The sequence below is a fragment of the Monodelphis domestica genome, chromosome 5, assembly GCF_027887165.1.
Source record: "Monodelphis domestica isolate mMonDom1 chromosome 5, mMonDom1.pri, whole genome shotgun sequence".
In the NCBI taxonomy this organism is placed as follows: Eukaryota; Metazoa; Chordata; class Mammalia; order Didelphimorphia; family Didelphidae; genus Monodelphis; species Monodelphis domestica.
In genome coordinates, this window is record NC_077231.1 from 230,494,152 (window position 1) to 230,511,437 (window position 17,286).

The window sequence follows — 17,286 nt, forward strand, 5'->3', positions numbered from 1 at the left end:
TCTCTCTCTCTCTCTCTCTCTCTCTCTCTCTCTCTCTCTCTCTCTCTCTCTCTCTCTCTCTCTCTCTCTCTCTCTCTCTCTCTCTCTCTCTCTCTCTCTCTCTCTCTCTCTCTCTCTCTCTCTCTCTCTCTCTCTCTCTTACACACACACACACACACACACACACACACACACACACACACACACTCTTATATGTCTGACTTTTTTGAAAAGAATAGGAGGGGAGACCTTGAGACAGCCAGGAAGGTAGTGTAGCCTCCCTGTGTTCAATTTTGTGAACCCTCATACTTATCTTTAAATATTATTCTAAAGTCTAGTCCCCCAAAACAATACCACCCCCCCCACTATGCTATGCTATATCTTAACTTAACTGTTCCTAATCTTGGACATTCCCCCAGGAAGGAAAATAAGGTAAGGGTAGGGTTTACAAAATGATTACAGTTTTAACACAACAAAACTTTTGCACATTTCCAAACAATGTAGCAATCATCAATATTTCCTATCAGTGTTACAACTTGCAAACTAACAGAACACTAAAACAGTTGGACAACTATTTCTAATGCAATTGGCAACAATTCCTATAATCCTAAACTAATACACAAGTCTTTCTATCTATAACTACTAATATACCAGAACAACATTTAAACAGTAACATTTTCCATTAAACACAATTTTAGCCGAAGCTTTTTACAACAAACCTCATTTAAGGAAAAAACTTTCTGCTAGTGCCATTTAAATCTCTAATCTGAACAAATTCAAATAGCTTTATCCAAGTTTCTATACTAACTCTTAACCCTATAGTTAAATTGTTACAAATAAATTTTCTATCTTTATTTTTTAAATAGGAAGCGTTTACCAAGCATATCAGGGCAAATTTTACAGGCATTATAGTCAGAATTTGTTGCCATTTTATGTATATAATTAATCTTAAAGGTTAAATAATGTTTGGCTAAGAATTTTTAGGTCACTGATTTGTATTAACTTTTATTTTTTTTTTTTAAAACCCTTACCTTCCACCTTAGAATCAATACTATGTATTGGTTCCAAGGCAGAAGAATGGTAAGGGCTATGCATTGAGGGTTAAGTGACTTGCCCAGGGTCACATAGGAAGTATCTGAGGCCAGATTTGAAACCAGGACCTTCTGTCTCTGTGCTTGGCTCTCAGTCCACTGAGCCACCTAGCAGACCCCTCTGTTAATTTTTAAAATGTAGCTTAAATAAGGTTGGACATCTCTCTCGTGATCTGGAAATAAATTAATTCTATTAATAATGAGGAACTTTATTTACTGGAAGCACTTTAGGATTTCAAGCTAGTTTCTATACAATAATCCCTGATTATATAATAAATAAATTAAGCTTTTTAATATCTCTGGATTCCAGTTTCCTCATTTATATCGAGAAAATGTTGAATTCACCTTAAAGTTTCTTATAGCACTAAAATTTTATTAATTGTAGGAGATTTGAGAGAAAATAGATACAATGCTTATTAAAGTGATTCTTTTACAGACAGAACCTCCACTGAATACACCAGAAAATAGAGAATACCTTGCAGAAATCATGTTTGAGTCATTTAATGTGCCAGGACTCTACATTGCAGTTCAGGTAAAAAAAAAATGTGTTGTTAATTGTCTTAAATCTTCTTAGCTCTCTAGTAGTCTGGTAAATATGGTGAATTTCAAAGGGTTATTGTAAGAAGGTTTTCTTTCTGTCCATCAGGATCCAAGTAAAGCATTAAAAGTGTGAGATGTGCTATGCCCCATAAACTATAGTTATTGGAACATTTTTCTATGCTGATCTGTTCTTTGATGCATTGTGTCTTTCTTTGTCCAACTCTGTCTTAGTGAATGCAGGAAAGCAAAATATGTAGTTTGGGGCACTAAGGCAAAAGTGCTCCTTTTCTCCCCTGTTAGAGACATTGTAATTATAAGAGGTATAAAATGCTAGCAAAATTTTTTTTCTATGTTTGTTTAGCCTCTATAGCTCTTAATTTTTCTTTTTGCTATTTCCTGGAGATCCTAAGACCTGGTAAACTTATGTTTATGTTGGGAGGGGACAGATTTTAGTCCATTTTTCTAGTTGGCATATATTTTTGAATGTATTTTAGATAAACTGATTTAAATTTAGGGCATTAGACCCTGATTACCTTTGATTCTCTAGTAAAGCATGAGGAAAAAAAATATTTTTTTTGTAGCTTGTTTGCTATTTTTATGTATAAATTTTATCTTGTAAAGAATGTGGTGAAGGAAGTTTTACAAATTATAGAATTCTGTAGCTTGTAATAATTTACTATAAACTGGATCCATTTAGATTTTAAATACTTATGCAGTTGATCAGAATATGATTTACTAAGTTTGAACTTCTGAGTTTTTGAGGAATAAAGGGTAAGGAAGGGAAAGAGATTTTGATAGTGTTACTTTCACAGGAGAGACTACTTATTGATTTACCTTGGGAACAAGCAGGATAAGTATGCTTTTTCCTCCCTCCTAATAATCTGCCTTTTCATCTTCTTAGGCAGTGTTAGCTTTAGCAGCATCATGGACATCTCGGCAGGTTGGTGAACGCACCTTGACAGGAATAGTCATTGACAGTGGGGATGGAGTAACCCATGTCATCCCTGTGGTAGGTATATTATTCTTATGTTTAGTTTCTTGGTAGACAGATTCTTTGATTGGGGTAGAGAAGAAATTTGGGGAAAAATCCACCACATCTTAAAAGTGAAGGTTTTTTATTTTTCAAATACACTTTTATATTTATAGTTGTACTCTTTAAAAAATTCTGAGCTTTAACAGCAAGGAAAGAACATTTTTCACATACAAAGGAAGATAGTATATGAAATTTTGAATTTCCATTCCATACCACTTGCCTTTTAAAAAATATAAGTGTATATAATAATTACACATTACTTTCAAAACTGACCTGCTTATCTGTGTGCTTCTGTACTTATTTCTACTCTTTCTGTTTCTTCTCTCTAATAAAAAACAAGAACAAACCCAAACATATTTAACTCATAAGCACAGTTAAGCAGAATGAATCTGTAAAGTAGGTATGTTCAAAAATTTATATTTGTCTTCCTGTACCTTTAGCTTATCACTGTTCTGTCAAAACAAGGATAATATGCTTCATTGTAGATTTTCTATATAACCTGGGTGATTTTTGCTTTGAGTAGAGTTCTTAAAATCTTTCAGTTATTTTCCCAAGTTTTTTTTCCCCTTTAAAATACTGTTGTCCTTATATTTTTTGTTCTAGTTCTTTTCACTTTACTCTGTCAGTACATAGTATCCAGGATTCTTTGAAATCATCTTTTGTGCTTTCATAGAAGTTAGTAATTGCATTCATATACAAAATTTGTTCATCTATTTCCTAATTGATGGAAACTCCTTTGGATCCTGGTTCTTTACATTTTTTCCCTCCTTTAATACTAAATAAAAAAGACTTTTATTCAAAAGGGAAGGCAATATTGTATGATGGTTAGAGAGCTAGTCTTGGAGTTAGGAAGACCCTAGTTGAAGTATAGCCTATGACCTAGAGTGGTTTTGGTACTGTGGGCATGTTACAGTCTTTCCAGTGATTCCAGTCCACTCTTGTAAGACTAAATTGCATAGAAATTTCTGATTTACTTTGTTAGAAGGAGTTTAAATACTGATAGTTTCTTAAAACAATGAAATTAAAAGTCAAAGCCACTTGACCCTGTATATATAATATGTAATATTATAAAATATTCTTAGATATAGGGTGCAACATGGAAGAGAATTAAATTTTTCCTAATTATAGAATACTATATCAGATCACAAGTGGTTTTGATAGATATTTTTTCCTTAAATACTGGAACAGAAATCCCTGTAGTTGACCTCAAGACTTTAGTTACTCTAATTAGCCCAAGGTGGGTATTATAAAATTAGTGTTAGATTTGCTTTGGTTTTTGTCATATATTCCTTTAAGTAAGTAGACTTGGGATATGAAGTTTCAAAAATCCATCAAAAAGCCCCCAATCCTATTTAAAGATAACATATTTTGCCAATTCAAGTTTTGTGCTGTTTTTCTGGTTTCTTGACCTATGATGCCTACAAAGAATTATTAAAGCCAAAAGAGGGGCAGGTGATAGAAAACACTTGGGGATATTGAGTGCTACTGCTTTATTTCCTTCTCTGGGTTCCTCATGAGAAGAGAAAAATACACATTTTTTTAAAGGGTGTGAATTTTTTATTTAGTGTTATATCTTTTTTTTCTCCCAAGGTCTTAAATGTAAAACAATTTTTTCAAATAAAATAAAAGCCATGATTATTTTGTCCTGTTGTCACATGTTTATGTAAATAAATAACCATTAATATTGATTACCATTAAATATTTCTTTGTTAATGTGTTATAGACATGACAACTAATAGTTTTTAGATCAGAAAGTTAACATTCTGTATCCTTTAACATTCTGTGGAATCATTTATATTTAGTGTTTACCTGAGAGTGTCAAGTCTTCAGAGTGTCTAGGGCATTGGTTCTTCACCTTTTCTGTGTCATGAACCCCTCCAGCAATCTAGTGAAGTCTGTGAACCCCATATTAAAACAAGGTTTTAAAAAATGTTAGAATTTGTTGTTTATTTTAATATACTTTTCATTTTTGGAGTTCCACATTCTCTATCTCTCACACCTCCCCCAGACATTGAGAGGGGAAACAATATATTAGTTGTACATGTGAAATCATGCAAAACATATTTCCATGTTACCCATATCAAAAAAGGCAAACAAAATAATGTGAAAAATTTTACTTCAGTTCATACTTATATTTCATCAGTTTTCTTTTTGGGGGTTGATAGCATTTTTTTTTCACCATGAAGTCCTTTGGAATTTTCTTGGATCACTGTATTGATCAGAATTACCAAACCTAGGGAACAGTTGGGTGGCTCAGTGGATTGAGAACCAAGCCTAGAGATGGGAGGTCCTAGGTTCAAATCTGGCCTCAGACACTTCCCAGCTGTGTGACCCTGGGCAAGTCACTTGACCCCCATTGCCTAGCCCTTACCACTCTTCTGCCTTGGAACCAATACACAGTACTGATTCTAAGATGGAAGGTAAGGATTTAAAAAAAAAAAAGAATGACCAAGTCTTTTCATGGTTGATCATTATTACAACATTGCTGTTAACTGTGCATAAGAATCTTACCATATTTTTCTACTTTCTTGTAGCACAGTAATACTTAATTACAATCATATGGCACAACTTGTTTAGCCTTTCTTTAATTGATGAGCATCCCCTCTATTTCCAATTCTTTGCCACCACAAAAAGAATTACTATAAATATTTTTGTACATATAGATCCTTTTTTAAATCTCTTTGGGGTACAGACCTAGAAATGATGTTGCTGAATCAAAGGGTATATGCAGTTTTATAGTCCTTTGGGTATAGTTGAGTATTGCTCCAAGTTGTTCTCCCTAATGGTTGGATTAGTTCACAATTTCATTAGTAGTTCTTTAATGTACTTATATTCCCTTTTCCCTTCAGCATCTATTGATAGATGTGAAGTAGTACCCAAGGGTTGTTTTACTTTGTATTTCTTTAATCGATAGTAATTTAGAGTATTTTTTCATATGATTATAGATAACTTTGATTTTTTCCTTGAAAACTTCCTGTTCATGTCCTTTGTTCATTTCTTAATTGGGGAATGGCACTTTTAAAAAATAAACTTGACTCAGCTTTGAGAACTGAGGCCTTTTTAAGAGAAACATAAGTAAAAGTTTTTGATTTTATAGTACTTTATTATACCTTTCAGCAATTTGTAGCTTCCTTGATTAATTATAGTTCCATTTCTAATAGAGATAGCTTTTAGAGGTAGCTGTTAATTAGTTCTTTTTCTGCTTTCATTTTGTCTGAGATCATGATTGCTACCCCTGAGTTTTTCAACTTTATTTGAAGCATAATAGAGCCTAATTCTAGCCCCTTATTTTAACTCTGTATATGTCTTTATTTTTCAAATGTGTCTCTCATACACAATATATTGTTGGATTCTGATTTCTGATCCTTTCCACTATCCATTTCTGTTTTATGGCTTAGTTTATCCCATTTATATTCACAATTATGATTACTGTGTATTTCCCTTATCTTATTCCTTTTCTTTATCCTTTTCTTTCTCTTTTTATTCTGTCCTCCTTAAAAGTCTCCTTTGTTTCTGATCACTGCTTCCTACCACCTTTCTTTTTATCATGCTCATATCTATCCCCCATTTATCCCCTTCCCTCTATTTCTTTGTTAGGTAAGATAGATTTCTATTCCCAACTTTGTGTGTGCGTATATGTGTGTGTGTGTGTGTGTGTGTGTGTGTGTGTATTGCTATATATTTTAGTACATCAATTCTCAAGATTCAAGCACTGCCTCCCCCACCAACTCCCTATTTTCTTTTCCATTATAAAAGCCCTTCTTTGTGTGAGAAAAATTTTCCCATTATACCTTTCCCTTACCCTTTTTCATAGTTCTGGTCTTTTTCTCAGGAATGCTTGAACGTCCTCTATTTCATTAAATATCTATTTTTCCCCTTGAAGAATTGATTATGATCAGTTTTGCTGAGTAGGATATTTATGGTTGTAATCCCAGCTCCTTTGCCTTCTAGCATCCCATTGTTCCTTTAATGTGGACTCTGCTAAATCTTGGGTGATCCTGACTGTGGCTCCATGATATTTGAATTTTTCTTTGTGGCTACTTGCACTATTTTCTCCTTGACCTGAGAACTCTGAAATTTGGACATAATACTCTTGGGAGTTTTCATTTTAGGATCCCTTTCAGGAATTGATGTGTAGACTCCTTCAGTTTTTATTTAGACCTAATAGAGTGGGTATTTTTCCTTTATAATTTCTTGAAACAAGATCTGTAGGCTCTTTTTTTTCCCCATTATGACTTTCAGGGAATCCAGTAATTCTTCAATTATCTCTCCTGGATCTATTTTTCAGGTTAGTTGTTTTTCCAGTGAGATGGTTCACATTTTCCTCTGTTTTTCATTCTTTTGATTTTTTTTTAAATTTCTGAAAGTGTTTTGAAATATTTAGCTTCTATGTGCCCAATTCTAATTTTTAAGACATTATTTTCTTCAGAGAACTTTTGCATCTCTTTTTTTCCCATTTGGCCAGTTCTGCTTTTTAGGAAGTTAATTTCTTCAGTAAACTTCTTAAAATATCCTTTCCTGTTTGGCTTATTCTGGTTTCTAAGAAGTTCTTTTCTTCAGTGAATTGTGTGCTTCTTTTACTATTAGGAAAATTCTATTTTTAAGATGTTATTTTCTTTAGTTTTTGTGTGTCTCTTAACCATACTGTTATTTCTCTTTTCATAATTTTCTTGTATCACTCTCATTTTCCCCAAGTTTTTCCTCTACCACTCATCTCTTTCTTTAACTTGTCTAGGAATTCTTGTTGGCTTGGGTCCAATCAGCAGTTTTGATTTGAGGCTTTGCTTTAACATTGTGGTCTTATAAATTTATGTTTTGTTCTTCCTTCCCATATTAGTAGCCCTTTTATGATAAAATTCTTTTTGTTGTTGTTTGCTTATTTTCTCAGCCTGTTTCTTGATTTGAACTTTATATTAAAGTTGGACTCTGTTCACCTGGGAGTGATGAAGCACTGTCTCAAGCTTTAGACTTTTTCCTGTTGCTGCTTTCAGTACTATCAATATTGTAACATCCAGGGAGAGGTGTGGTCACTGTACTGCTAGTCTGTGTTCTCATCTTTATCATGCTCCTCTGCAGCTGCAAGTGTCGTGATCTTCTTCACCCTATAACTGTGACCTGGAATTGCTTGTGGGCAGTAGAGTTGCCAATCAGTGCCAGGTATACTTAGTGCCATTACAGAGTCTCCTTTAATATTTTTCTGACTATATGTTCAACATTCTTACTATCTCTGGGCTGAGAGCCCTGGAATCTGCTGCTACTGCTATTATGGCCTACCACTGTTGCTTTTGCTGTGTACCAGGTCTTTACCTATCCCAGTATTATAGATCTCTCCTGTGGACCTCATAAGGTGTCTTTGGAAGGATAAATTTCCCCCACCCCCAGTGACCTTTGGTTGGCTCTGCTGTTCCAAAATTTGATTTGAGGTGTTATTTAAAAGTTGTTAGGGGGCAGCTGGGAAGCTCAGTGGATGGAGAGCCAGGCCTAGAGATAGGAGGTCCTAGGTTCAAATCTGGCCTCAGATACTTCCCAGCTGTGTGACCCTGGGCAAGTCATTTGACCCCCATTGCCTAGCCCTTACTACTCTTCTGCCTTGGAACCATTACACAGTATTGATTCCAAGATGGAAGGTAAGGGTTTTTTTAAGTTGTTAGGAGGGGAATGTTGGGAAAATTAAGTAGGGTCCCAGCTTGCACTCTGCCATCTTGACTCTTCACACATAATAAAGTTTTAAATGCATACAATAAAATACATAGGATTGCGAAAGAAACCAAATGTTAGCAAAAATAAAGGTGCCTTTTCCACCCATCAAAATTGATAGGTTCTAACTGATATCTGCTATTGGTGTATCCTAGGTTAAGATCCTCTGCTTTAGAGTAATGTGGAGATGCTTTAAATAGAGAGTGTTTATCTGGAAGGCTGGTTAGAGAGATCTACCTTTGCATTTTCTGATATTTCTGAGGCTAATTTTGGAATACTGCGAGTGCTAGTGTTCTTCTGGGCTCAGCATTGGTTACTATTGGAATTCCTACATGCAGAAGTGAGTAACATTTGTTGATGCATAATGTTTGGTTTCTTCCCTTTTCTCATGCTTTATTTTCTTATGTGGATGCCGCAATTTACATTGTGGCAAAGCTAGGGAATCTGTGTAAGTATGAGACCAGACAGCTTTTGGTTAAAGTAACATTGGTTTGTGTTGCCCTAAATAGAAAACATATTGTTCTCTAGTACTTGGGGTTTTGCTTGTTACTGAATGATAATGATCAGTTTTGTTATTAATAATAATTGCTCATATTTATATGATTTATAATTTACAAAGTTCTATACATACCTTATTGCATTTGATTCGTGAAACAACCTATTAACTAGGTAATCTAAGTTAATCTAAGTATTGCTATTCTATTTTTATAGCAGAAGAAACTGAATCTCAGAGCATTTAAGTAAGTAGCAAGAGTTTAGTTAAGACTTGAACCCAGGATTTTTACCAAATCCAGTGCTTCTCAACTACATCAATCTACATTTTTTAGTGAAAAAACCAATTTGATTAACATTTTATAAATGGAACAGTTTTTCTTTTAGTGGGAAGAAAACTTGTATTTTGCTGGATATCATGTCTTGTAAGTATTGGAATTTTTCATGTAGTTTTTGCTTTAATGCCCATAGTGAAAGATTGTTTATAGTTTCTCATGTTATTGAAACATTTAGAGGTTTTAATTTTAAAGCAATTTCTCTTTGGTAAGTTTTAAGACATCCAGCATAATGCTTTGCAAATAGTGGGAGTTGATTAAATGGTTGTGGATTAAGTAAATGTGAGTAGAAGAACTGTAAAAGTAATATTTTTACCAAGCTCTTTTTCTTTTCCTCCTAGGCAGAAGGTTATGTAATTGGAAGCTGCATCAAACACATCCCTATTGCAGGTAGAGATATTACATATTTCATTCAACAGCTCCTAAGGGAGAGGGAGGTGGGAATTCCTCCTGAGCAATCACTGGAGACAGCAAAAGCCATTAAGGTAAAATTAATGTAAAATGGGTCAGTTTGGGGATAAGAGAGGGTTTTTTGGTGGGGGAGGGGAATATAATTTTTCCTTTTAAGTAATACCTCTCCTCTTTTAAATATATATATGTATATATATGTGTGTGTGTATGTACATATATATACATATATATATATTACCAAATGCAAGCAGTACCCAATTGAGGAGTGGCTTATATTCCAAAAGTTATTTCTCAGTCCATTGCTTGAAATTCAGAATATATTTTCCATAGGAACAATTTTTAAATGATAATTAGGGTTCCAGGCTATACCACAAAAAGCTGCTTAAACTACCGTGGAGCAGAAATAGTACTACTAGTAGATTCTATAAAGCAGAAATAGCATTATTTAGTAGCCTTAAACTTCTCTGAACTATGTCTGAGTTTTGAATCCTAAGCTCTACCTTTTTCCCTATCCTAGGAAAGAAGCAAATGTAAAAAAAAATGCTAATGTCACGGATTTAGTTAAACATAGTATTGTTATTTTCAGGATAGTTCTGGAGTCAGTACATATTCTACCCTGATGTATGCCTGTTGAATCCCCAGGCTTCTACAAAAAGAATCAATGCTGGCATTGCAAAATTAAAAAAATAGAATGTATTATGTTCATAGTGTTTTATTACTGAGACTCAAGGAATATGGACTCAAGACATTTTAGAAAGTCATAGTAAAGATTTGAAGAGTTTTTTGGTCAACTCTCAGTTAAACAAAATACCCAGTTAACTGGAAAACTGGCATTTCAGTGTTTGATTTTTTTATATAGTTAAATAAGACAGATTTGAGGAGTTAACTGGCTTTTTAAAGATGCAATATTTTTAGGCAGTTTAAAAAAATTAAAAATAACAGTTTTAAAGAACAATTTCATTCATTTAAAAGTACAGGAAGTTCTTTAAAGATTTTTAGCACTCATAACAAAAGTGGAGGAGCCAATAAGAAACCTTAAGCTGAAAGGGACCTTATCATTTTGGCATATCCTAGTTTTAAATTTTTGTTCCTTTTGTTTTGATCCCTCAAAAAATTCTAGAAATGAAATTATACAAGTACAGGTGGATGTTACAGAAAATAATCCTCAGGTAGAAATTTGTATTACTATCTGTTGATCACCTTTAGCAAAAGTAGGGTCATCTATGGGGAAAAAGCATGAGATGCCATTGGAAATACTATATGTGAAGAAGGGTAAATGTAATTTAGCATTTCCCAAATTTCTCAAACTACATTCCTGAAATTTTATGAAAATAGGAGAGTTCCTGAGAAAATAGAGAGGAAGTGGTTGCTTGGGTTGAAATTATGGGAACCTGGGGATGGGAGTGGAAAGTGATGACTTTTCTCTAGAATCTGTGATAAAGACGAAGAAAATTGAGCATAGTCTAATCTAACCCTTACATTTTAGGAGAACAGATCTGAAAGGATTGTTAGGAAGAATAGATAGAATTATCAGTAAAATTTTACTGACATTAGCCAGTCCAGGAGAGATGAGAAATTAAGAATGAAATTGTGATGCTACAAAGAGAAAAAAGTTTCAGAGAAGTGTGGGAACAATAATCCTCTGAAGAAATTGAAGTGAATGAACAGAGAATTTACCACATAGCTTGGATTTTAAAAGAAAAGCACAAAAGATGGAAGCAAGGACAGGTAATTAGATGAATACAGAAGTATGGTACAGTGTCTGGAGAAGTGTCAGGAATGTTGTATGAAAGACTTAAATCACCCTTTCCAATTCCTCCTAAGTTTATGGAGTCACAGAAAGCAAAGATTAGCTAATAGAGTAAATGAAGTATCAATGTGAACACCTGAAGATTTACTTTATCAAGTGCAACCTTTCTTTGATGGAATAATTAAAAGGAACAACCTCATTGAACAAACAAAAATACCTACCCCCCAGGACTTTTCAGCAGTTTTGGGGAAGTGAACATAAGGAACTACCTGTGGAGGAGACCCCTGCAGTGGTACATGTGGTAGAAAAGACTTTCTTTCTTCTGACACCACCTCCATCAACCATGTAGCTTTTCAGGGGAATACTTGACTATTAGGAGAGACTATCCATCAGGGAACAGACACACTCTAGACAGGCAAGTGTCCAGAGAGACAAGCAGCAGCCTTCTGGAATGGAATCTCTGGCAGAAGAGTAGGGGGCTGGCTATGGATTGAAGAGAATGGCAGCCTTGAAGACCCAGAATTCATCTGCAGAGAGGATATCTTGAGGAGAGGAAGTACTTGTAGAACCTGCAGTTCTGGATTCACGAGTTAATTATTATTCCTGCATTTGTGCTTCACTGCTTTGGTACTCCGTTGCCATTCTTCCCATGGACAGTGTACATGTGAGCTGTATAGAGGAAATATTTTGTAGTTACTATTCTTACTATGCCATTTTGTATATTTTCTTGCTAATTATATCTTCTGGCTGCTTGCTAATGGATGCATACAGGTGGAGTATCATGAGTTATTATGTAATAGAACCATGGACCATACTGTTGAACCCGGGAGTAGTAGACATACTTGAGGGAGGTAGCCCAGAGGGAGTGCTATGATGTGGGAGATATATTTGGGTAACCACTGGAGAAATTCTCCTGACCTAGCAGAGATGTACTAAAGAAACATTAGCATTTAAAAATTTGAAATTTTATAATTGGATAATTAGCTTTGCATTATATTTCCCTCATAAGTCATACCAGTTGTGTTGAGATAACTTTTTATTGTTAAATGCTTTAGTACAAATAACCTCTTTATTATCATTGTAACATGGTGATTGGCATAGCTGGTTAAGAAAATAGATGTATTTCTACAATACTAATGCCTGCTTTTTTTGTGGGGCTAAGAATTGGAAACTGAATGAATGACTGAACAAGCTATGAAATATATATATACATAATATATATATATATATATAATGGAATACTATTATGCAAAAGAAATGATGAAATACTGGTGAGACTAGTATGAACTAATATAAAGTGAAGTGAGTAGAACCAGGAGAACAATGTATATAAAACAATGCTTTAAAGAAAAACAACCTTGCAAGTCTTAGTAACTCAGTACAGGGTAATCAATTGTAGTTCCACAGAAAACTCATGATGAAACATGCTATCCACCTGCAGATAGAGAGGTGAGAGAGTTGGGATATAGATTAAAGTCTTATGACTCTAGAAGAATATTTGGTAGCATTATGCAATAGTTTTTCAGAAGGTCTTGGCTAAGGGTTATTTTAAAGTTAACAAAGAAATGAGAAAAGAGAGGAATAATAAGGAACAATATTGATGTAAGTAGTATTGATCTTAGGGAAACAGAGAGCAGATGCCACTCCTAACTGCTCACACAGTGGAGAAACCACATACTTTACACTTTGTAGACTTCTGGGAGAGCACTGAAAGATGCATTTTCTTCATGTAGTCAACCCTTTTTAACTTTCTGGGTGGGAATTACTCAATAAAACTGTCTCTTTCCTGCCAAGAGTATGGGGAGAAATGCCTTTCTATCAGCCTCCCCTCCTTGTCCTCTTCACCTGAAATTCCTGATGTCCTGAGAGGATCACATTCAAAGGCCAAACATCTAGGGATGCTGATAATTTATGAACTCATTCCTCAATGATTGTCAAACTTCTACCTTATCATTCTGTCCCTACCACAGAGGTTTTGAATCCCCAGCTGTCATAATTTAAATTCATCCCTTACTCCTTGCCTGCTCTATTATTGTCATTCACCACAACCTAGTCTCTTGTCCTTACTGGAAGTGGTAACCTACTCCAGGTACTTACTCTATTTCATTTTTCTCCCTGAAATGTGTGTACTCAATGTGTAATAAACTTGCTTTAATTTTAAATCTTTATGCCTTCTGGCTCACTCTGAGACCCAGCTGCATCCCAATGACATACGTTCTTTGTGGATACTTTTCAGTACTAGTTGCACTTTTATTACCCTAAACTCTCTGGCTGAGATGGAGTTGGAATATTCTTTGCTCTCCACTGCCACTTCTAGACTTTCCTTTTGCACATTACTCAGTAAGCTCTCATTTGAGGTTCATTCAATCCATAGTCCTCACCCAATCAAAATTCTGGTAGCTGTCTACTTATCTCCAGGATACTTCCCCCAACCTCCTTTTCTTTCAGAGAGTTCAGTGCCTGACTCACAGTCTTTATCTCCTTACTTTTACTTACTCATACTTACTCATACTAATATCCCCCAGTCTTTGCTAAATTTACTCCTTTACCATGACCTACGTTTCTCCCCACACCTTAGCTATACACATATGATCACAACCTTGAACTAGTCATTATCCATAAATGCACTACTTCCATGTTTATGAACTCTGAAATTCCCTTATCTAATAACACTTATCATTCCACCTTTCCTTCTAAACCTTCCTCTTTGTCCTTGCCATGACTTCAGTTTCTTGGCCTCTCAGCTTTTTTTCTGGGGTATTGTCCTTGTCTTCTCTTACCCTAACTACTTTTTGGTGAACCAGTTAACTTTTTTTACACTATAGTCTTATCTTGAATCCCTTAGTCCCTTGTTCTATGGTGGATCTTGCTCTGACAAGCCTTAGCTTTGTATTACTCTTCCTATCTTCTTCCCTCACTTTTATTCATGTTGCTGAATGAAGCTGGAGAGAAATCACGAATTTATGGTTACTGTTATGTTACAGGTTTGTGTTATATAATCACAACTGGGATCTCATTGTAATAAGGAAATCTTTTTACACCTCTTGTTTTAGAAAAAAAATTTAAAAATTCTCCCAACTACATATAAAGTTTCTAACATTTTCTTTTCTTTTTTAAAAACCTAATATTACCTTCCATCTTAGAATCAATACAGGGTATTGGTTCTAAGGCAGAAGAGTGGTAAGGGCTAGACAATGGGGATTAAGTGACTTGCCCAGGGTCACACAGCTAGAAGTGTCTGAGGCCAATTTTTAAGACATGATTTTCTTAGAGTGAGTTCTTGTACCTCCTTTTCCATTTGGCCAATTCTGCTTTGTAAAGAGTTCTTTTCCTCAGTGAATTTGTGTACCTCTTTTTCCATGGCTAACTCTGCCTTTTAAGAAGTTCTTCTCTTTAGTGCATTTTTTTTTGTATATCTTTTTCCATTTGGCCAATTCTTCTTTTTTAAGAAAATTTTCTCTTCAATGGATTTTTGGGCGTCTTTTACCAATTGGCCATTCTGTTTTCTTAAGAAATTCAATTCTTCAGTATTTTTTGTATCTCATTTATCAAGCCATCGGCTCTTTTTTCATGATTTTTCTGTATACTTTCATTTCTTTCCTAATTATTCTTTTGTCTCTCCTATTTTATTTTTAAAATCCTTTTTTTTATGCACCTCCATTAATTTTTTTTGGGCTTGAGAGCAGTTCATATTTTGATTTGAGGCTTTGGATGCCCCAGCATTGACTTTATTTCTTCTTCTGAGTTTGTGTTTTGGTTTTCTCTGTCATCAAAATTACTTTTATGTTAAGTTTATTTTTTTGATATTTGCTCATTTTCTTGCCCTTTTCTTTTTTCTTTTCTTTTTTCTCTTTCCTTCCCTTCCCCTTCCCCTTCCCCTTCCCCTCCCTCTCCCTCTCCTTTATCTTCTTTCTTAGAATTGACCCTAAGAGGGGCAGCTAGGTGGCTCAGTGGATTAAGAGCCAGATCTAGAGATGGGAAGGTCCTCAGTTCAAATCTAGCTTTCGACACTTCCTAGCTATATGTCTCTGGGGAAATAATTTAATCTCCATTGCCTACCCCTTCCCACTCTTCTGCTTTGGAACCAATATACAGTATTGCTTCTAAGAAAGAAAATATGGATTTTTGAAAAACGAATTGATACCAAATATTTATTTCAAGGCAGAATTACAGAAAGGGTTAGGCAATTGGGATTAATAAAGGGTCACACAGCTAGGAAATGTCTGAGGCCAGATTTAAATACAGGACTTTAAAAGAGCCAAATAGTAAGCAAAATGCTTTTTCCATAAAAATGTTAGGTGAAGGTATAGCACATGAAGGGGAAAGAAATGAACTACATTCTCTACATTAGAGGATAATGAATCACTTTTTGAAATTAAAGTGCTTGAAGAAGGTTTTAGTAAATCAGGAGTAGAGAGCTTAATTGAAATAGGCAATAGGGTACTCATATATTGCCTGTCACCTTCCTTGATTTAATCAACTTAAAATACTAAAACCATTACCAAAATCAAAGAGCAGAGAATATAATGTATATATTTATCTCTGGAATAATCCACTGAATCACCTACATGCCCCTTGTTTCCACTATTTAAAAATGCACTGTTTGATGTGTCCATCTCTGCTTGCTATCATCTTATGTCTGTTTCTTTTATAACTAAGCTCCTTGAGAAAGTTTTCTATGATTAGTGCCTCCACTTTTCTTGTTTCTCTCTCTCCATTCTTTTGACCTCATCATTCAATCAAAAATGCTCTCTTCAGTTACTCATGATCTCTTAATTGCCAAATTTAATGACCTTTAAAAATCTTTATCTCTGACTTCTTTGTAGCTATTGTCACTGCTAATTCTACTTTTTTCACTGATAGTCTTTTCTCTCTAGATTTTCACAGTATTGTTCACTCTTGGTTCTCTTCCCATTTATCTGCCCATTACTTTGCTGGATCTTTAACCAGATCATGTTCCCTAACTGTTGATATCCCCATCTGCCAGGACTCTACTGGGCTCTATTTTTCCTTTCAATACTATTTCCCTTTTTGATCTCCTCAGCTCCCACAAACTTCATTATCACCTATTTAGACAACTCAGCACACAACCAGAGTCAAATTTACAAAACTGAAATAATTATCTTTCTCCCCAAATCTTCCTTTTTTCCCTCTGAACTTCCCACTATTTTCCCAATTACCTACACTCTCATCCCAGGTGTTATTCTTGACTCTTCACTTCCACCCTTCATATCCAGTCAATTTTCAAAACTAGTTCACATTTATTGTGAATATACCACTTCTCTCCTGACATTGCCATCACTTAGGTGCAGGTCTTAACTCTCATCATGTCCAGACTATTACAGTTTTCTGCTGATTGGTCTCTGCCTCAAGTCCCTCCCTACTCCATTCCATCTTTCACTCAGCTGCCAAATTTGTTTTTTTGAAGTATAGGTCTGACCATATGACTCCCTCTATTCAACATATTCAAGTCACTATGTATCACTTCCAGGTACAAACTAAAAATTCTCTATTTAGTGTTCAAAGTCCTTCATAAATTAGTCCCCTTCTATTTTTCCAGTCTTCTTACACTCTACACCTCTTCCCATTTTCTCCTGTCCAGTGACTCTGGCTTCTTTTATATTTCTCAAACTAGACCCTCTGTCTTTTGACTACTTTTTTTTTTCCTGGTTATCCCATATGCCCAGAATTCTTTTTTCTTCTCTCCCTTCTAAGTCCCAATTAAATTTTACCTTCTTCAAGAAACGTTTCCTTATTCCTCTTAAGGGCACTACCATCCCTTTCTTTGTTATCTCCAAATAGTTATCTTGTTTGTACATAGTTGTTTTCATGTTTCTCTTGTTTATTAACTTTTTGACAGCAAAGACTTTTGCCTTTGTAGCCATAGTGCATAGCAACATGCCTGGCATATAGAAACTGCATAATAAATTATTGTTGCTTGACTTTTTAAGATCCTAT

At 34.8% G+C, this 17,286-nt stretch overlaps 1 protein-coding gene across 2 annotated transcripts in view; it reads left to right on the forward strand.

The window, feature by feature from the left end:
• ACTR3B (actin related protein 3B) overlaps positions 1 to 17,286 on the forward strand; it is a 136,059-nt gene that overhangs the window by 69,815 nt on the left and 48,958 nt on the right. For both annotated transcript variants that reach the window (XM_007504647.2, XM_056799948.1), the window contains exons 5-7: positions 1,507 to 1,602; positions 2,512 to 2,619; positions 9,509 to 9,652. In XM_007504647.2, coding sequence (XP_007504709.1) covers positions 1,507 to 1,602; positions 2,512 to 2,619; positions 9,509 to 9,652 — 348 coding nt within the window. The remainder of the gene's footprint in view (positions 1 to 1,506; positions 1,603 to 2,511; positions 2,620 to 9,508; positions 9,653 to 17,286) is intronic.